A 17,449-nucleotide genomic window follows, 5' to 3' on the forward strand; every position below is an offset into this window, starting at 1 on the left:
GTAGTTTTACTGTGTGTAGCGAGGTGGAGAACATCAGCTCCGAGCTCCTTCAGTCAAACGGGGCTTAAAGCATAACAGTAGTGGAGAAAACCCGGCTCTCGCCAAGACATTTTCACACAGACCTGCTTTCTGAATGTGACAAAGTGACAGCTGGAGAAAACCACAGCCTCAACAATGACGAGGCATTTCTATACATCACAGTGACGTCCGCCATGCAGCACGTTGTTTCGTGAAGCGGTTAATGCGGTTCTTACCCATGCCGCTCTGTACGCGAGTGTCAGTCAGTCACTCTGAAGAAAACTGATAGGAATGAAGAAAACTAATTGAAGTCTGTCACTTTTATTTCCTTCCTCTTTGAAATCCATGACTGTGACAGTGTGTGCGAGACAGTTTACGTGTGTGTGTGTGTGTGTGTGTGTGTGTGTGTGTGTGTGTGTGTATGTCAGCATGATATGTTTCTCACACTCATTGTATCCATTGTTTTAATGCGCTGAGTATGTCATATATGTGTTAAAACAATTAATCTACTGAATTTCACTGTAAATTAAGTGATAACCAGTCACAGTCTTCACATTTTGTAGGTACTTCATATTTGAGTTGGCAAAGTCAAACATTTATATACATGCATGTATTTTAGCATGATGTCATTAAATATTTACCTCAACATTGACAAACTGTATGCAAACTTTTACTGTCAACAGTATAAGCATTAGCATACCTCTCCTGATTTTAAATATGAGAATGCAACTTGGCAACACAGTGCGGAAAAGTGCAATCCTGACAAAAAACATCTTGTAAAAGACAGTGCAGATCTGTTCCCTAATATTTTGCAGGAGGTGATGGAAAACTATTTTGCACTTGTCCAATATTGTGATGGGCATGAGTAGAAGTCAAGGATGTGTCAGAGCTCAGATAGCAACATACAACTGTCTCAATTGGTGGTTCTCATCCATCATTCCTTGGAGAGACCCCCACACTGCCTCTAAGAAAGGCTGCAGACCTCTCCAATCTTTGAGTTGCCAAAAGATAACAGTGAAGTTGAACACTGGCGGTCATGCCCTCACAAAATACAAAACAAAATCTCTGGAGAGTTTCCATGATTAGAAAGTGTGTCACTATAGTTTCCCTTGGAAAAAATGCAGGGGCCGCCCTTCTTCTGATCTATGACGCCCACAAAGGAGTTCCGGATGGCAGATTGGGAACGAGTGGCCAAAACTGAGATGTTTATGTCATTTATATATTCCTTTGCACTCACGTTTTTGAATATTTTTAGAAAATTGGCGTCAAACATAAATCCAGCCTGCAAAAAACTCCAATCTGGCCCAACAAACCACCAAGCAAATTGGAAATACGTTCTCAAAACATTTTGTTTCATTTTCTTCTTTCCAACATTGGGATATCGGTGATGCTGCCATGAAAGATAGCGACCTCAAAGAATTAGTCTCAAAGTCAGGATGAGTTTCAATAAAATGCATAAACAGCAGCTATGGGAGAAGTTTAATGGAGGTTTCATTATTTTTTACACCAGAAGGTGCCATTAAAATTGACTTTATGTTGACATTGCAGTCATTTTTGGTAGTCATTGTTTGGGTCTGAGAAAAAAAAATTTTTTTTTATCTGTATGTTTCATCTTATATGTGGTGTATACTCTACACCACAACAAATAAAAACTTTAAAAAGTTTAAAAATGTAAGGGTTATTATGACACTATTTTACCAGGCAGGCCCCACTGCGATTAAATTGAGCTGTTTTTAACCTCAAATCTCACCAAAATGCTGTTAGAAAATGGGAATCTAATTGTGGCTTTTATATTTGTTTATCATTTCCACTGATTGAATTTTCAATGGCAGGCTAAAAACAAGCCAGTCTTTAATACTTTTGAATTATAACTAAAAGTGACAATGATTCCTTCTGGATTCAAAAGTGGGTAATAAGTTTACACTTTTCAAATTACGTAACATAAAATAATAGCATTCAGACTATTACTTACTCCAGCTTCTACATGTACATTTATCTGACTCTTCGGTGCACGTTCTTCTCTCACCTCTCTCGCCTCGCTTCTTTTTGGTGCGATCGATGTGGTCCTTCAGCTGGATGCGGATTTGTCTCTCATTGGGCAAATCTCTGATGAAGGGGTGTTTGAGGAGCTGCTCTGTGCTGGGTCGCTGGCTGTGGCTCTTCACCAGGCAGCTCTCTATGAACGACTGGAACTTCTTCGACCTGAAAACATCCAACACACAAACAGCATAAAAGCAACTGAAAAAAAAAAAACCCTCCAGGACAGTGTTGGACTCACGATGGCATTGCCCTGAATTACTTGCAACTATGGAATTTGAATTATGAAGACACTCACCATTTCTTTGACTTTAGTCTGGGTGCAGGGCTGCGGGGAATGAGGAACAGAGCTCTCATCGGGTGCATGTCGCACAGTGCTGAAATATCAAAAGTAGGTTATCAAGGATCAACATCTATCCATTCACTCACATTATATACCATTTTTTTCCCCAACACTAAGTCATTTTGGAGACACCAGTTTTGCCTCAAGCAAATATTTTTGGATTGTGGAAAAACAGAGATGATTGAGACATATGAACAAAATCTTTTTTTTTTTTTTTTACATCACTGTCATTGTTGATGACAATCAGTTCATAAATACTTGTGATTGCACTGTTCTTGCGTCTGGTTTTTCATTTATATTTATATTTAACAAAAGCTGACCCACTGATGAATGTGTTTACTCAGAGATTACCGAGTCCACATCCGTAAACTACCCCCAACTTTCACAGAACAACACACTGTCTGTACTGATTACTGTGATCACTTATCAACGTGGCGTGGGCAGACTTTCAGCAGAAGATGTTTCTCTACTGAACCGAAATTAAACTGAGGGCGGGGACATCTCCTGCCAACGCTAATGATAACAACTGCGTGCAGGCAACTCTTCGAAGAAGATAATGACGAAACGACTAAACACTGGGCACAAACCCAAAAACTTGACAAGCATTTTTATATCTACTCTTTCGCGCTCATTAAAATTACGGCTTGTGATGAGTTACAGCAGCCTGAACTGAAAAAAAAGATCCAAGTCCTGATTGCAGTGATCGACTGTAGGAGCACTAATATGTGACGTGTGGCAGAGGTGTACTATACGTACGTGGGGCTCCCTCGGCCATCTCTATCGCTGTGATTCCCAGGGACCATAAATCACTCTGCAATGAAAGATAGACATTTTCAGAAGGAGAGGAAATGTGTTTGCAGCGTACATGTTCTGAGGTAAGGAGGTTGGGGAATTACCTTAAAGTCATATGTGGCTTCAGGGTTCTCATCACAGGCGATAACCTCTGGTGCCATCCAATAAGGTGTCCCAATAAACGTGTTCCTCCTGCCTACTGTTCTGTCCAACTGGGCCGAAACACCGAAGTCCACTACACAGCGAATACACACACACACACACACACACACACACACACACACACACACACACACACACACACACACACACACACACACACACACACACACACACACACACACACACACACACACACACACACACACACACACACACACACACACACACACACACACACACACACACACACAAAAACTACTGAACTCTACAGAAATGAAATACCCAAACAGCAATACCTGGCTCAATTTTCAAATACAGACAAACTAATCCCCTCCACACTTCTGCTATAAGTGAAGAAAGAGAGAGAGAGAGAGAGAGTCTTTTCTTCAGCAGTCTGCACCATGAACAGTGGCAGAGCTACAAAGAGATGACGAGGCTGGTATTCAGCATAAAAGAAGAAAGCAAAGCCACACGCTCACAAACACACACACACACACACACACACACACACACACACACACACACACACACACACACACACACACACACACACACACACACACACACACACACACACACACACACACACACACACACACACACACACACACACACACACACACACACACATCCATACACTATCTGAAACTGAATACCTCCTGCTGCCCATCTGAATCCAAAAGCTGTTTTGTCAAGTGGGGTGAGATGACAGACTGACCTAGTTTGACCTCCGCGTTCTCAGTCAGCAGGACGTTCTGTCCCTTGATGTCTCTGTGGATGACCTTGTGCTGGTGGAGATGAGTCAGACCCTGCAGAAAGTGATGGAGACACTCTGAAGGGAAGTCACAGCAGCAATGAGCCAAATCGTGGCCATTATTATGAAAAACAGCTCGTTTCTGAAAGACTGCCGTCCTCGAGAAGGACGTGTCGTTCCACAACCTCGACTTTTGGCTTCCCTGTGCATGAATGACCCAAAAAAAAACTTTCAAAAGGGGAAAAAGAAACTTTTGCGCAGAGATCGTTGAAAAAAATATAAAAAATCTCACATGTCCTGGATGTTTGAAAATGTTGAAAAAATTTACATTATGTGTGTGTTTTGTTATATTAAGCATGTTGCCATGTACATTTTTGGAATGTAATACAAGAGCTATTTCTTATTGTTTGTGTAATTAACGTAACACATTCTGTTTTATTTCAGACTCAGTAAGACAAGCCAAATAGCTTGTGCTCCGTATTTATATAGTTAAGCTGCCTTTTATTGACTGTAAACTTGCTGTGGAATTATATAAATGTGAAATATGTTGAACACCAGGGTGTAAAAATGTTGAAAGGGGCAGAAGAAAGAAGAAGGTAGAAAGAAATGCTGTGAATATAAGTATGAAAACGTGATGGGATGGAGGCGGCAGGAAGAGACGAAGCAGAAAGTACAAAATGAGACGTGAGATGAGGGGTGAAAAAACAAACACGAGTGGATGAGAAGAAATCATTGTCGCAGTTCAGAGCAACACTGGGTGTAACTGACAGTGATATTGCTGCTCTCTGTTCGAGGCCGTAGCCTTCAGCACCCAAAATGTACCATAACAGATAGCGGTGATAACGTGTGTGTGTGTGTGTGTGTGTGTGTGTGTGTGTGTGTGTGTGTGTGTGTGTGTGTGTGTGTGTGTGTGTGTGTGTGTGTGTGTGTGTGTGTGTGTGTGTGTGTATGTGTGTGTGTGTGTGTGTGTGTGTGTGTGTGTAAATTCCCCAAGAACATTCAACACATGGTTTTATCATCAGTTCATGGCAGAAACGTCACAAAGATCGCTATCAAAGAACAAGTCTGCGTCAATGAAAGAGCACATTCATTTAACAGAAATGTAAATTGAATATTTTTATGTCGTCACTATTTTGTTTTATGTTCTTTTGCTCGTCGAATAAAAAAAGAAGACATATTTAGTTGCAAATGACAAAAAAAAAAAAATGCAAATGCAAAATGTTAAGAACAAATAAAGTTTTGTTTTACTGTCCGTATTCTTCCGACACCAGATTGTAGCCACACAGCGGTGCAGTGGATAGTGCAGTACTGCCATAAGTTTGCATGTTCTTCTTGTACATTGTAGAGTTTTCTCTGGCTATTTTGGCTTCATTCCGCAGTCCAAAAACATGTATTTTTGGCTGATTGCTGACTCTAAATTTCCTGAAATCTGAATGCGAGTTTAGATGAACCATTGACAGCAATTCATGTTTTTATATTCACATTTGCATGCAAATTTAAAGCTCATCTGAGCGCAATCGCCGTTAAACTGCCCACTTCCTATCTCAGACAACCCGCATACAATGTTCCACAAGGTTATTTTTGTCTGCAACACCCCCTGATCCACAGGACAAAAAGTATTTTGCATAAACACAAAGAAACTGTAATTGTTATTTGTTTGGTTTAATTGAAGCAGATTTGGCTAGTATGACTTGCCAGAACAGTTGACTTACCCTGAGAATCTCTCTGCAGATGTAAGCAGTCCACTCCTCTTTCAGAGAGTTGCCCTTGGTATTCTTGATTAAGTCTGTCACCGAGCCAGCTCCACAGAACTCCATGACCAGCTAAACACACAAAAAGCCTGATTATAGACTCTTCTGCCAAAGGACACAATGTGATATTCAGTTGTTGATGAAGAAAGCCAGGAAGCCACAACTTAACTTTTTCTGACAGCAAAACTAAAATCCTCACTATTGTTGGCAAAATAGTGATCGTTCACCTCCACTACAAGGATTTAATACAGTAATTGCAGCTAATTTAATGACTAGGACTTGTTTTTGTATTTTAAGAACATGCTACCTTGAAATATGTTGATACCCACACACACACACACACACACACACACACACACACACACACACACACACACACACACACACACACACACACACACACACACACACACACACACACACACACACACACACACACACACACACACACACACACACAAAATAACTGCAGCAGTCTCATACTGACAACATTCCATATGCAGTTCCATCCAAAAATATCTAGTGGTTCAATGGTATTGCATTCATGCTCTCCAAAAGTATTGATATTGTTGTCAGCGTCAAACATCAAGTAAATCAGGGCTGGCCAAGTTATAAAATTTCAGTGACAGCATGGCTGCATGTGCACAGAATAACAATACGTATGATTTTTCATGACAAAGATAATATACTATAAATCCATATTTGTTGTGTTTTTTTGTGAAATAGCTTTAGGTCTACAGACAAGCTTGGAAATCCTCTCCTCTCCTCTCCTCTCCTCTCCTCTCCTCTCCTCTCCTCTCCTCTCCTCATTACATCCACGGAGACTGGCGGGCAAAAGTTCATCTGGTCAATTCTGGCTCTGCTTCAACCCCATCCTAATCATCACTCTGGATTAAAGGGACAGACAGAGAGAGAGGAAGATAGCAAGTAACAGCCAAACTCCTCTCATCCAGGCAGGGCATGTGTATTCAGGCACGCTCATATATACCCTATGCTCAAGAAAATAATGGGATACACGTAAAAACGCGCCAGCATACAAGTATGGTTACGCTCACTGACACACCCAGGAAAACGAGCAGCTGTTGAGTCAGGGTGAATTATGCAGGCAGTATATTGGCTACTGTGTGTGTGTGTGTATGCATATGTTTGTGTGCGCCCTCCCATTGTTGTGTGATGAATGCTACTGGATCAGGGAAGAGAGAGCTCCCTTAGATCGCGTTAACACATGATTTATTGCAGCAGCCAACCAACCTCACACTGACTCAGGCCCTTTATGTCTTTCACACCCACACCCCCACACACACACACACACACACACACACACACACACACACACACACACACACACACACACACACACACACACACACACACACACACACACACACACACACACACACACAGAGAGTACACAAACTCATCCCAATGCACATAAACCTAAAGTAACTGTGTGCAGGAGTACACTCAACAATCATGTAATAAAGGCTTGACAAAATGGCACACTTCTTTTTTTTTCCCTGTGCCAGTGACTCTCTGAAAGACCTTGGCCTTCTTTACCTTCTCAATTATAGGAATGCATAAAAAAAAAAACACAAGCACACATACAAATAATACCGCACCCATAGCTGGTCGTCTATGCCAGGGAGGTTTTTCTTGACGAATGCTCCATAGTAGGTGGCGATGTTCCGATGGTGACTGTACTTCTTCAGCATGTTGATTTCCGCTTTGATCTCCTCTTCCTCGTCCTGACAAACACACAGAAAATCAACAGGCATCAGATCATGACCTCTATTTGCGACCCCTCAAACATCTTAATGGAATGTTGATAGAGCAAAACGAATCAAGTTTAGGACTGATTTGCATTTTGAGTCGTTTAAATTCTTGGAGCCGTTGTTGCAAAGCCCACAGCTGGGCCTTGAATTATCCACAATAACAGCATCACTTTTTAATTACTTTCGTTTTAGAGGGTTGCTGACACAAAACCAAAGAAAGTTGTTTTGGAGGATTTGTCATAGTCACAGCTTATTATATTAAAAAAATTTTAAAAAGTACATTTCTTATTTATTACATACAATGCCAGTAAATTGTGCATTGATTAATTCAATTTAGAGCTCACTGGTGGAGGCATTTGTTTTAGTAAGCTGATTTTTTACATTAGCGGCTCATTAGGTTAGCAATTTTCTATTTGCCCTTCATTTAATTTTCATCAGTAATTAAGTCAGTCATTAGTTTCTACTGTATTTAAAGGAGAATTTTTGAGGCACATTCACTCATACAGTTCCATTAATTTGTTCATGCATTCTTCATTACATCTGCTCTTTGACTTATTTCCTCAGTCATTTGTCTTCATGCACCTTGCACATGTTCATTTCCTCATGCATTCATTCATGATCCTATTGATTCATTCACTCTTCGGTTCCGTTGTTGTTCAATTCCCGCAGTTCTTCATTGTTTCTGCTGGCAGCTGAGTGCTGACGGGGAGGCGTAGGGTGAGAGGATCTCTATATATAGCTGAGATTCCCTCCTGCTTTTCAGACACGCCTGAGACCACACTGCTGTCCTAATACCTCCAGCTAATATTACCATGGCAATAGGCCTGTCCTCGTTTCCTCTCCGCCACAACACACTCGTACGTGCACACACATACACACACACGCCAGCTCTGACTCATCGCTCGTAATTAGATGACATGGACGACAGTGGTGTAATCACTTGAGATGATTTTCTGTGAGCAAATGCCAGAGTGAGCGTATGTGTGAGTCTTACCCCAGTGACTTCCATGACCTTGATGGCTGCCAGCTGCCCCGTCTTAACATGGCGACCCTGTTGAGCGGAGGGAAGGAGAGGGGAAGACAGAGCGAGGGGACAAGAAAGAAGGGAGGAGAAACGTGATCAATAAATACTAAACGTCACAGTTTACCCTGATGAGTTCGTTTATAATTTATGTGAACACAGATCGAGTCCGTCACCTCAACTTCTGCAGATCAAATGGAAACAGTGGAAGAAATAACAAGATAAAGACGGAGAATGACACTCAAGTCAGCACAGTTTAGAATCTAGTCAGGTATGTTCCCCCGAATTACAGCTCTTTTTAATGACGAGCAACAAACAATCAACTTCTCAGTGCTTTTTTTTTTTTTTTTTTTGATGCAATTTGAGATTTATTGGCCTCAGTAAAAAAAAAAACAACAACAACAACAAAAAAGACACTTGGCAGTGTTTGAGACGCTGTCTGCGAGATGGAGGAGAAATGAAGACGGATACCACTCAGCAGACACAACTGCTGTGTGCTATCAAAACCAGGCAGGTGCCTGGGGGGTTGGCTCAGAGGCGAGGGGCTCGGAAGATTGGAAGCTCAGGGGCAAATGAAATGCCCAAGTGGGTTCGATTGCGAGCAGAGCATCTGTGGCTATGATTAGCTAATGAAGCTAACTGAGCTGGAGACGCGACAACCACTGACGGCGATTACTTCCACCTGTCTGGATTCAACGGATTAGTATTTCGTAGTCTGGGAAGGGAAGCTTCACTTGCGAGTACATATAAATGCAAACATAGGGAAGAGCGCACATACGCACACACAAAACAAGGGCAGGACTGTTCCCCGGGTAGAACCGTTCTAAACCAGATGGTATTGAGGGTCTGGCACTAAAGCACCTCCTGAGGGCTTTAATCGAAGGGCCACACTGATATTGAGTGCTGCAGCAAACACAAGCTCGGGTTCTTATGGCAAGACAGATCAAAATTATGGCTAAAGGTTGATGGCTTCATTGCATCGCCGTTCATTTGCAGGATTCTCTGCAGCGTTCCTTTGGCCATTAGTCATTCTCACTGCTTCTCATTGTGTTTTTTATGTCATTTTAACTGATCAATTGCACCCACAGGCTCGCCAAAACTCACTTCACCTGATTAATAGCTCGCAAGTGTTTGGATGTTGTTCAATAATATATAGAGTCAATAACTACCGAGTGTAGTGAAGTTCTGCATGATTTTATAATAATGTTTCACATGATGCAAGTCAACGAAAGCAGTGTGGGTTTAAGATCAGAGATTAAACTTCAAATTAGAGATTGTGACGTATCGATTTCATGGATTCATTGTTAAAAGGAATAAACTTAAGAATTAATAAATGGATTAATTTGTAATCATACATTCGTTTTCACTGCAGAATTTACTTCTAACTGCTTCAAAATGCAATTGAATATAATTAAATTATTTATTTCACGTTTGTATTGTTTTTCAATGTTTGTATTTTGGGCACAAAACAGATTCAGATGACAAACACACACACAAAAAAAAGGTCCTTGTGCCGAGCACCGCCTTAAAGAATCATAACCATAAAAGTTTTATTGTCATCATATAATTGACTATGATTTCCCAGTATATGCAGACACACAAATATAAACACAATAATAATGTGTAATAAAAAAGTTAAAAATCTGAATAGGTAGCACATCATGACAGTTTGCTGTGCAAAGTTGCAGGTGAGTTAGACGGGTATGGTGTGTGCGGCAGTCCTTTAGTTTGCATGTTTCCACAGTCTGAAGTGTGTGTGTGTGTGTGTGTGTGTGTGTGTGTGTGTGTGTGTGTGTGTGTGTGTGTGTGTGTGTGTGTGTGTGTGTGTGTGTGTGTGTGTGTGTGTGTGTGTGTGTGTGTGTGTGTGTGTGTGTGTGTGTGTGTGTGTGTTGTGTCTGAGCAGGGTGGCAGGGTGTGATGAAGGTCAGAGCTCTGGGCCAGAAGCTGCGTTTCAGACGGTTTGTGACGTGATGAGTAGTGATTGCCTCGTCACTTTTGCTTTTCGGGACAACATGATGTCAAATTTTCAAGATCAACTATCTTATACACGAAATACAATGACCTTTTCATTGGAAAGCGTGTGTACAGACACAAGTGACAAAGCAAAGCACACATGCTCAAGCTATGATATCATCACAGTTTATATGAGATGGTGCAACGTGAGGGGAGGTACAGCTGTTCGCTGCCTCATTTGACCATGGATATGCAAATGAGATTATATTGACGACAAAATTAATACATAAATTACAGCTGTACCACAAACAATCATTAAAAAATTATGATTTACTTTTTTATCATGTCAGCCCTGACCAAACGTCTCTGGTTCCCAAACATTTACTGGCAATATGCTGATATCAGCTGGTCCCAGAATGATAAAACTTTAATGCCATAAGTTGCTTTTCTCATAAAACAGCTCCAATCTAATGAAAAAGAAAGAAAATCCCTCAAAATTTACTGCTGAAAGAAATTCATGCTTTTTAATATGATAATTCACTGTCACACACACACACACACACACACACACACACACACACACACACACACACACACACACACACACACACACACACACACACACACACACACACACACACACACACACACACACACACACACACACACACAATATTCAGTGAGAGTAAAGGAGCTGGAAAGATTGACCAGGGATTTCTCATTAGGATCAGACTGCCCCAATTCCACAAGCACAAGGACCAGCTTTGTTGAGGACCAACAAAAGAATTACAGCCACTTACAAACCAGATACACATGCACACACTCGCACACGCACACGCCAGAAAACACAAAAAAGATTTCCCATTTCCCTTCTTTTCGACGACTCACACACAGAAGAACTCATGCAGACACCCACACATGTGCACACAAAGACATGGAGAGGCAGGCAGAGAGAGTGATTGAGGGAGTTAAAGGGAGAGCGAGAGAGCGAGAGAGAGAATGTGTCAAATAGATATTGGACATGGATATCATCAGAGCTGGATAAAGATTCATTACTCCCGAGCCACCTGACAGCACCCCCCCCACCATCCATCTCTCCGCTTCTCATGGAGCAGTAATGTCATCCAACCTTATTAAATGACCCAGTGTGAAAGGAGCAACAGAAAGGAATTAGCACATCTCCGTCTCTTACTCGGTCTTTGTCCTTGTTCATTTATGTGCAAATTTCAAAGCCGGGATGATGATGGATCAAAATAGCATGCAGTTAACAGGTGTGGAAGTATACATAGGTGTGGAATGTTTAAAGCATGCATGTAAATAGAAGCTAGAAAGTTGCTAAAATACAAAGTTAATTGTTTTAAGCTGTCGTTCGACTTTCGCTCTACCTTATCGTTCCTGACAATTTATCGTTGTTTTGGATCAGAAGCAGCATAAATCAATCTGCTTGATGTTGAATTGGATCTGTAAGACAAGCTGAATATCAGTGTTCAGTCAACATAGCTCGTCAATAACTACAGCAACTGTGTGCACTGGTTGTATAAGAAGCTCGTGGTAATAATAAACCTTCAGAAACCCATTGGGGTAAGTTGTGTTTTGAACTATTCTATTGAACCCCACGTTAAACCCCAAATGAGTGTTTGTTTATTTGGTAACAGATTAAACAAAAGGACATAAAGGGCTAATCAATGAGCAGTAGATGTGTTTGTTGGATTTTTTTTCTCTCCAGACAGACCAATCACTAGTTCAGTTAAGCTAATCGCCTCCTGGCTTTGGTTTCGTGAATATTGCACAAACAGAAGGCTGATATAGCTCCTCTCAGCCAGAAAACAAATAAGCAAATTTCCCTGAATCTTAAACTATTCTCTAATGAGAACTGAAAACAATCAGTCGCTGGGGCTCAGATATTGTTAACTAAAGGGAAAAAAAAGAATTTCACACAGTATTAAAATTGTTCTGTCGCCTTCCCCTCGCTCTCGGATGGCCCAGTCTTTCTCTGATCCGTCCCATTCAGACCGAGGAGCATTGAGCCTCACAGCCTTGTTCATCCCTTCCTCCACTCGTTTGTTGACTGCTTTGCCTCTCTGACCTAGATCTGCAGTTCCTCGCTCTCTCCCTCTGCCTCTCTCTTATCCCTCCGATTCTCTCCCTCATTATCTAACCCTCTTAACTTCTCACAATCTCCTCTTTATGCCTTTCGTTATTTTCTCCCTTCCTCCCTCTAGATGTCTCGCTTACTTTTCCTCTCCCTGTCTCTTGTACTTCCTGCTTCTGTCTCTCCCTCTCTCTCATGGCTCACAGCTCGGCCCAGTGGCCTGTGAAAAGCAGGTCCTACATGAACATGACTGAGCTGAACGCTAATGCCAACAAAACAGCATTCAGCTTTGAGCTCGACAAGCAAATATGACACGAGTGGAGCACTCCATGCAACCTTTCACTTTGCCTCCGCTAATGCATGTAAAGCCTTCCGCAAGCCACAAAGCACTGACATGAGCCTGAGAGTCTTTGCAAAGTAAAACAAACACACACTTTGTTTGCTCCTGCACATAAATAATCTCATTTAATATGTCTTAATGGCTATTAAAGTGAAGCAGTTTTTAACACTATAGTTTCAAATTGCATGGGAAACCTTTTTGTATGTGTCCACTACACCATAGTTTCCACTTATTTCTTTGGATTTATTTCAAATAAAATGATAGACAAACACCTGTCACTCAAATACAGACACACACACACACACACCGAAAAGGAGCTCTAACGCCGCCAGACCAGGTGTGTTTGAGCGATAACGTTCCAAATAGACTATGTTTGTTCCGCTTGGATGGCCATGTTGTGATGGGGACTGCAAGCTGATACCAAAATGATCTCCAATCAGCCTTCAGGCAGCCACATAGAGAGGGAGGTTTAACTTGGCATCATCCCTGGAGGTCATTGTTTCACGATCTACTGGAGGCGCATGTAAATTACGAATTGTGTGAATTATTTTGTATCATCTACCCAAAAAAAAAAGACAAATTACATTTTTTTTTAATGTTTTTATTCTACAATCTTAATCTAGTTTTATAACAGGAGTGTTTAACACAAGCCAGCCCATCAGAGGGTCAGATTCAGCCTGAAGGAGGAGCTTTAAAGTGGAAAGATTACAAAAAAGACAAACCAATTTTTCAACATAATAGTACACGTAATCTCTGTTGTGTCCACTGGGGGCAGGGTCATGATGCAACGCGGACAACCGAAATCAATAAGCAGATAGCAATGTCCATAGTTGCTTAGCTACCTTATTGCCAAAATTGCATTAGTATGAGAGCCATTAAAGGCTGTCAATAAACGAGGCCGCATGCGGCCAGTGAACTTAAATGACTTTAACACCCCTGCTTTATATCATCTGTCTCAGTCACCTGTTCACACACATTTACAAACACACGAGCCAATGTCACGCCATGCAAGACGCTCGCACACCCTTGGCAGAAAATTTTGGTTGAGTGTCCTGCTCAGATTGAATAAAAATGAATAAAAGCCTGCAAAATTGAACACTTGTGTAAATAGAGTTCACTTTAAATTTAGCAGGGGATCGGCTAAGAATGAAGGTCTTGCATGTTTCAGTCCCTGAAAACAATCTGCTAGATAAGGTATCAAATTTAGCCTTTGATGCAGTGAGGTGCATTGAGTCTTCACAAGCACAAAAGTGTGGAGTTGGGTGTGTTGGTGGACGAAGTTGTCAACAATGTTGGAGTCAGCGATGGTTTCAGTCAGTAAACGTTAATATCTGATATAGAATACACAAACAAAAGTCTTGGAAAGCCAGCTGAAGAAATGATTCTCAGCACAGTAAGAGAGGTCACCTGAAGCCTGAGCCAATTTGCCACAGATTTAATTTACATTAAAAAAAAGACACAATCATACAAGTGTTGTCAGATTTTATAAAATTCGCATTCTACATGACTCAATTCACATATTTTCCTTCACACATTTTGTGTAATCTGGGAGATGGACACAATATTCTATATTCATAAAGGCAAATGCACTAAATGGATAGTGTGTGTTATTGTGCTCATCTGTCAACACTCTCCTTATTGCAGTAGATCAGCTTCCACATGTGCGTGTGCACAATATCACATTTGAATTCATTTTAAACTTCAGTAGCTCATGCCCTACGGCAAACTTTGGCAGGCAGATAGGAAGTGAACCACCAACATCGATATTGGTGGCGACACTCCAAGGCCGAGCCACCAATTATATCACAATATCTGAGGTTTAATTGCCACATTGGAAGAAATCAGCCTTTGTAATTACACAACAAAACAGCCTCCCTTTCCTCTATTAGGTGAGAAGCATTTTTAAAACAGCACTGGTAAAAATATAACTTCAAATCAAGTGTGGACCTCAATTCAAATCACACAAGGCTGCTTCTCACATCTAAAGCATCCAAGATTTATTATCGCAAAACTAAATTGCCTTGTAGCATAATACTTTTGTAAGATTTTAGGTTAGGCTGAACAGCAGCAATCAGAGTTGTTTTTGAGAGATTTATTTGTTCATTAATCTTATAATTATCTGTTTATAAAAGATTGTGACTTATTTTTTTAAATGACAAATACGGCTAACTGCTATTATTAGATGTTTTTTCAGACTAATATTTCAAAATACAACAAGGATATAAAAGTAGCTTGTTTTGCCATAATACGAGTGTCAAATCAGGTCCATACATTTTTTTAATTTGAATTATCTTCAGTCAATCAACGGGCTCTGTATTCAAGATCTGTATTAAAAAAGAGACACAACCAAAGTCAATTCATTACGACGTTTGTCAGCTCATCTGGTTCCTTTTTAAGTGTAACATAGCTATGAATTCTGTAACCTCTCCTCGCCGTCTATACAAGTTCAGATTCTAACTAAATATAGACGCAAAACTCAGTTCTTATTAGATAACAAAAATCCACCTCATATAAAAACGCTTTCCTTTTTTGTCTAAGTAATATAAAGACTGTCTGAGATGAGGAATGCCTATTCCAGCAATTACCTGCAAAATATAATGGTGATTAATTGCGCTTGTCAAATGAAGTGCAAAACACAGTGACGCACTAGCAGATAATGAAAAAAAGGGAAGCTCTGGGTGAAACGTGTGAGTTTGTGTATCTTAGAATGACGAAAAGCAGGTCATGTGCAATGACAGTCTTTACAGCTTTTTTTCCTATTACTGCATGAAGATAAATGTTAAGGGGAAACCAAAACACACACACACACACACACACACACACACACACACACACACACACACACACACACACACACACACACACACACACACACACACACACACACACACACACACACACACACACACACACACACACACACACACAATCTTGTGTTGCAAGCTGCTGTGGAAAACATTTCTTCGTCATTCTCAGCTTGAAGCATCAGTTCTGACAAAAGCTGCAAACCTCTGCTTTAATGTTTTAATGCAACCTGGTGGTGAAGAGCATGATTCCCAGGCATTCGTGTGCTTGTGAGCATGCAAGAGAAACCCCTCTCCAGCAAGTTTGTGTGTGCGTTCATGCCCTTGCCAAGTCAATTACACAGACGGGCCCCCCCCCCGGACATATTTACTATGCAGGACACTTCCTGTCGTAGCTTAGCAACAGTCCCGGATGGTCCGGGTATACAGTGGACCCATTACTTAAGTTTATGTACTCACATGCACACAGAGACCGAAGGGATAGCGAATAAATGACTGTTATTCTGATACATGAGTGGGAATAGAAAGCAGGGATGAGAGATTAAAGGAACAATGACTGGAAACAAAGTCGTGGATGGAGGACACTGGTTCAGAAAGAGAAATTAATTTCACAGTGCCACTGTGTGACCAGGCTGCAAAATCCAAATTTAACTTTAAATTGACCGAGGGAATAAAGTTTGCAATTAAAAAAAAGAAAGAAAAGAGTCCTCAATTCACTTTATGCCTCAACATGGAGCAGAATGTAAATACTAGTTGGGTGGTTCTGCAGGTTTCAGCCCATTAACAACAGATCTCATTACTTGGGGCCATTATAAAAAAAAAAAAAAAAAAAAGGCTGTTGTAAGTAAGATTGATTTCCTTCTTTCCAAAGAGGCATTAGTTGTTATTCATTTCAGGAAGAATGAAAATCATCTGGAAGAGGTGACACTTACTTTAGCTCCCTCCCTTGCATTTTAACACAATGTGTGCAATCTCACCTGAAATGAGCCTTGAAGGAATACCGTTGAATGAATTTAACCATAGAGCTTCAGGCAAAGCCGCAAAAATGATATTTCACATTGTAAATGTCATATATAATTAAGCTTGCCTATGGTTTAGAACACCACCTATGCACTAAATCAATCATGCGATGAGTTAATATGATGTTCTACCAGGAGTCGTTTGCCAGGGGAAAATTCTGCTTTACCTGCTGAATGGAGATATCTGACATTTCAGGGATGGCTGCCAACATAATAACCTTTTTTTATTCAAAAGACGATTCCAATGATTGTTTTTCAAGTGCTGCGTTTGCCAATCATTTATCATTCAGCTTTTAGTTTCTCTTTTTAGTTTGACTCACTTTCCGTAATTTTATTTTTATTTTTTTTACAGAAGCCACAAAAATCACTGCAATGATGCAGAGGAAAGCATATTTGAATTGCAATTAATGCACCGCACAAAACTGGCACGTGCAATAAACATTATGTGAGATGACATTTTGCCAGATTGAAATAATTCATAAAAAGCTCCACTGCATCATTTGTAAACCCTTGTTAATATATTACAAGCAGAGGTTTACACCCTGCAACACTCTACATGTTTCAAACTTGTAAATGATACAACAAGTCAAA

The 17,449-nt window shown here is 40.7% G+C and overlaps 1 protein-coding gene across 3 annotated transcripts in view; it reads right to left on the minus strand.

Moving 5' to 3' along the window:
• tnika (TRAF2 and NCK interacting kinase a) overlaps positions 1–17,449 on the minus strand; it is a 66,390-nt gene that overhangs the window by 22,985 nt on the left and 25,956 nt on the right. For 2 of the 3 annotated variants that reach the window (XM_080512827.1, XM_080512826.1), the window contains exons 3-10: positions 8,624–8,680; positions 7,477–7,602; positions 5,819–5,929; positions 4,071–4,161; positions 3,295–3,425; positions 3,155–3,209; positions 2,354–2,432; positions 2,045–2,220 (exon numbers count right to left, since the gene is read on the minus strand). In XM_080512827.1, coding sequence (XP_080368953.1) covers positions 2,045–2,220; positions 2,354–2,432; positions 3,155–3,209; positions 3,295–3,425; positions 4,071–4,161; positions 5,819–5,929; positions 7,477–7,602; positions 8,624–8,680 — 826 coding nt within the window. Of the gene's footprint in view, positions 1–2,044; positions 2,221–2,353; positions 2,433–3,154; positions 3,210–3,294; positions 3,426–4,070; positions 4,162–5,818; positions 5,930–7,462; positions 7,603–8,623; positions 8,681–17,449 lie in introns of those variants that run through there. The other variant, XM_080512828.1, reaches the window with a different exon arrangement.

Source organism: Blennius ocellaris (genome assembly GCF_963422515.1).
Source record: "Blennius ocellaris genome assembly, chromosome: 17".
Lineage (NCBI taxonomy): Eukaryota > Metazoa > Chordata > Actinopteri > Blenniiformes > Blenniidae > Blennius > Blennius ocellaris.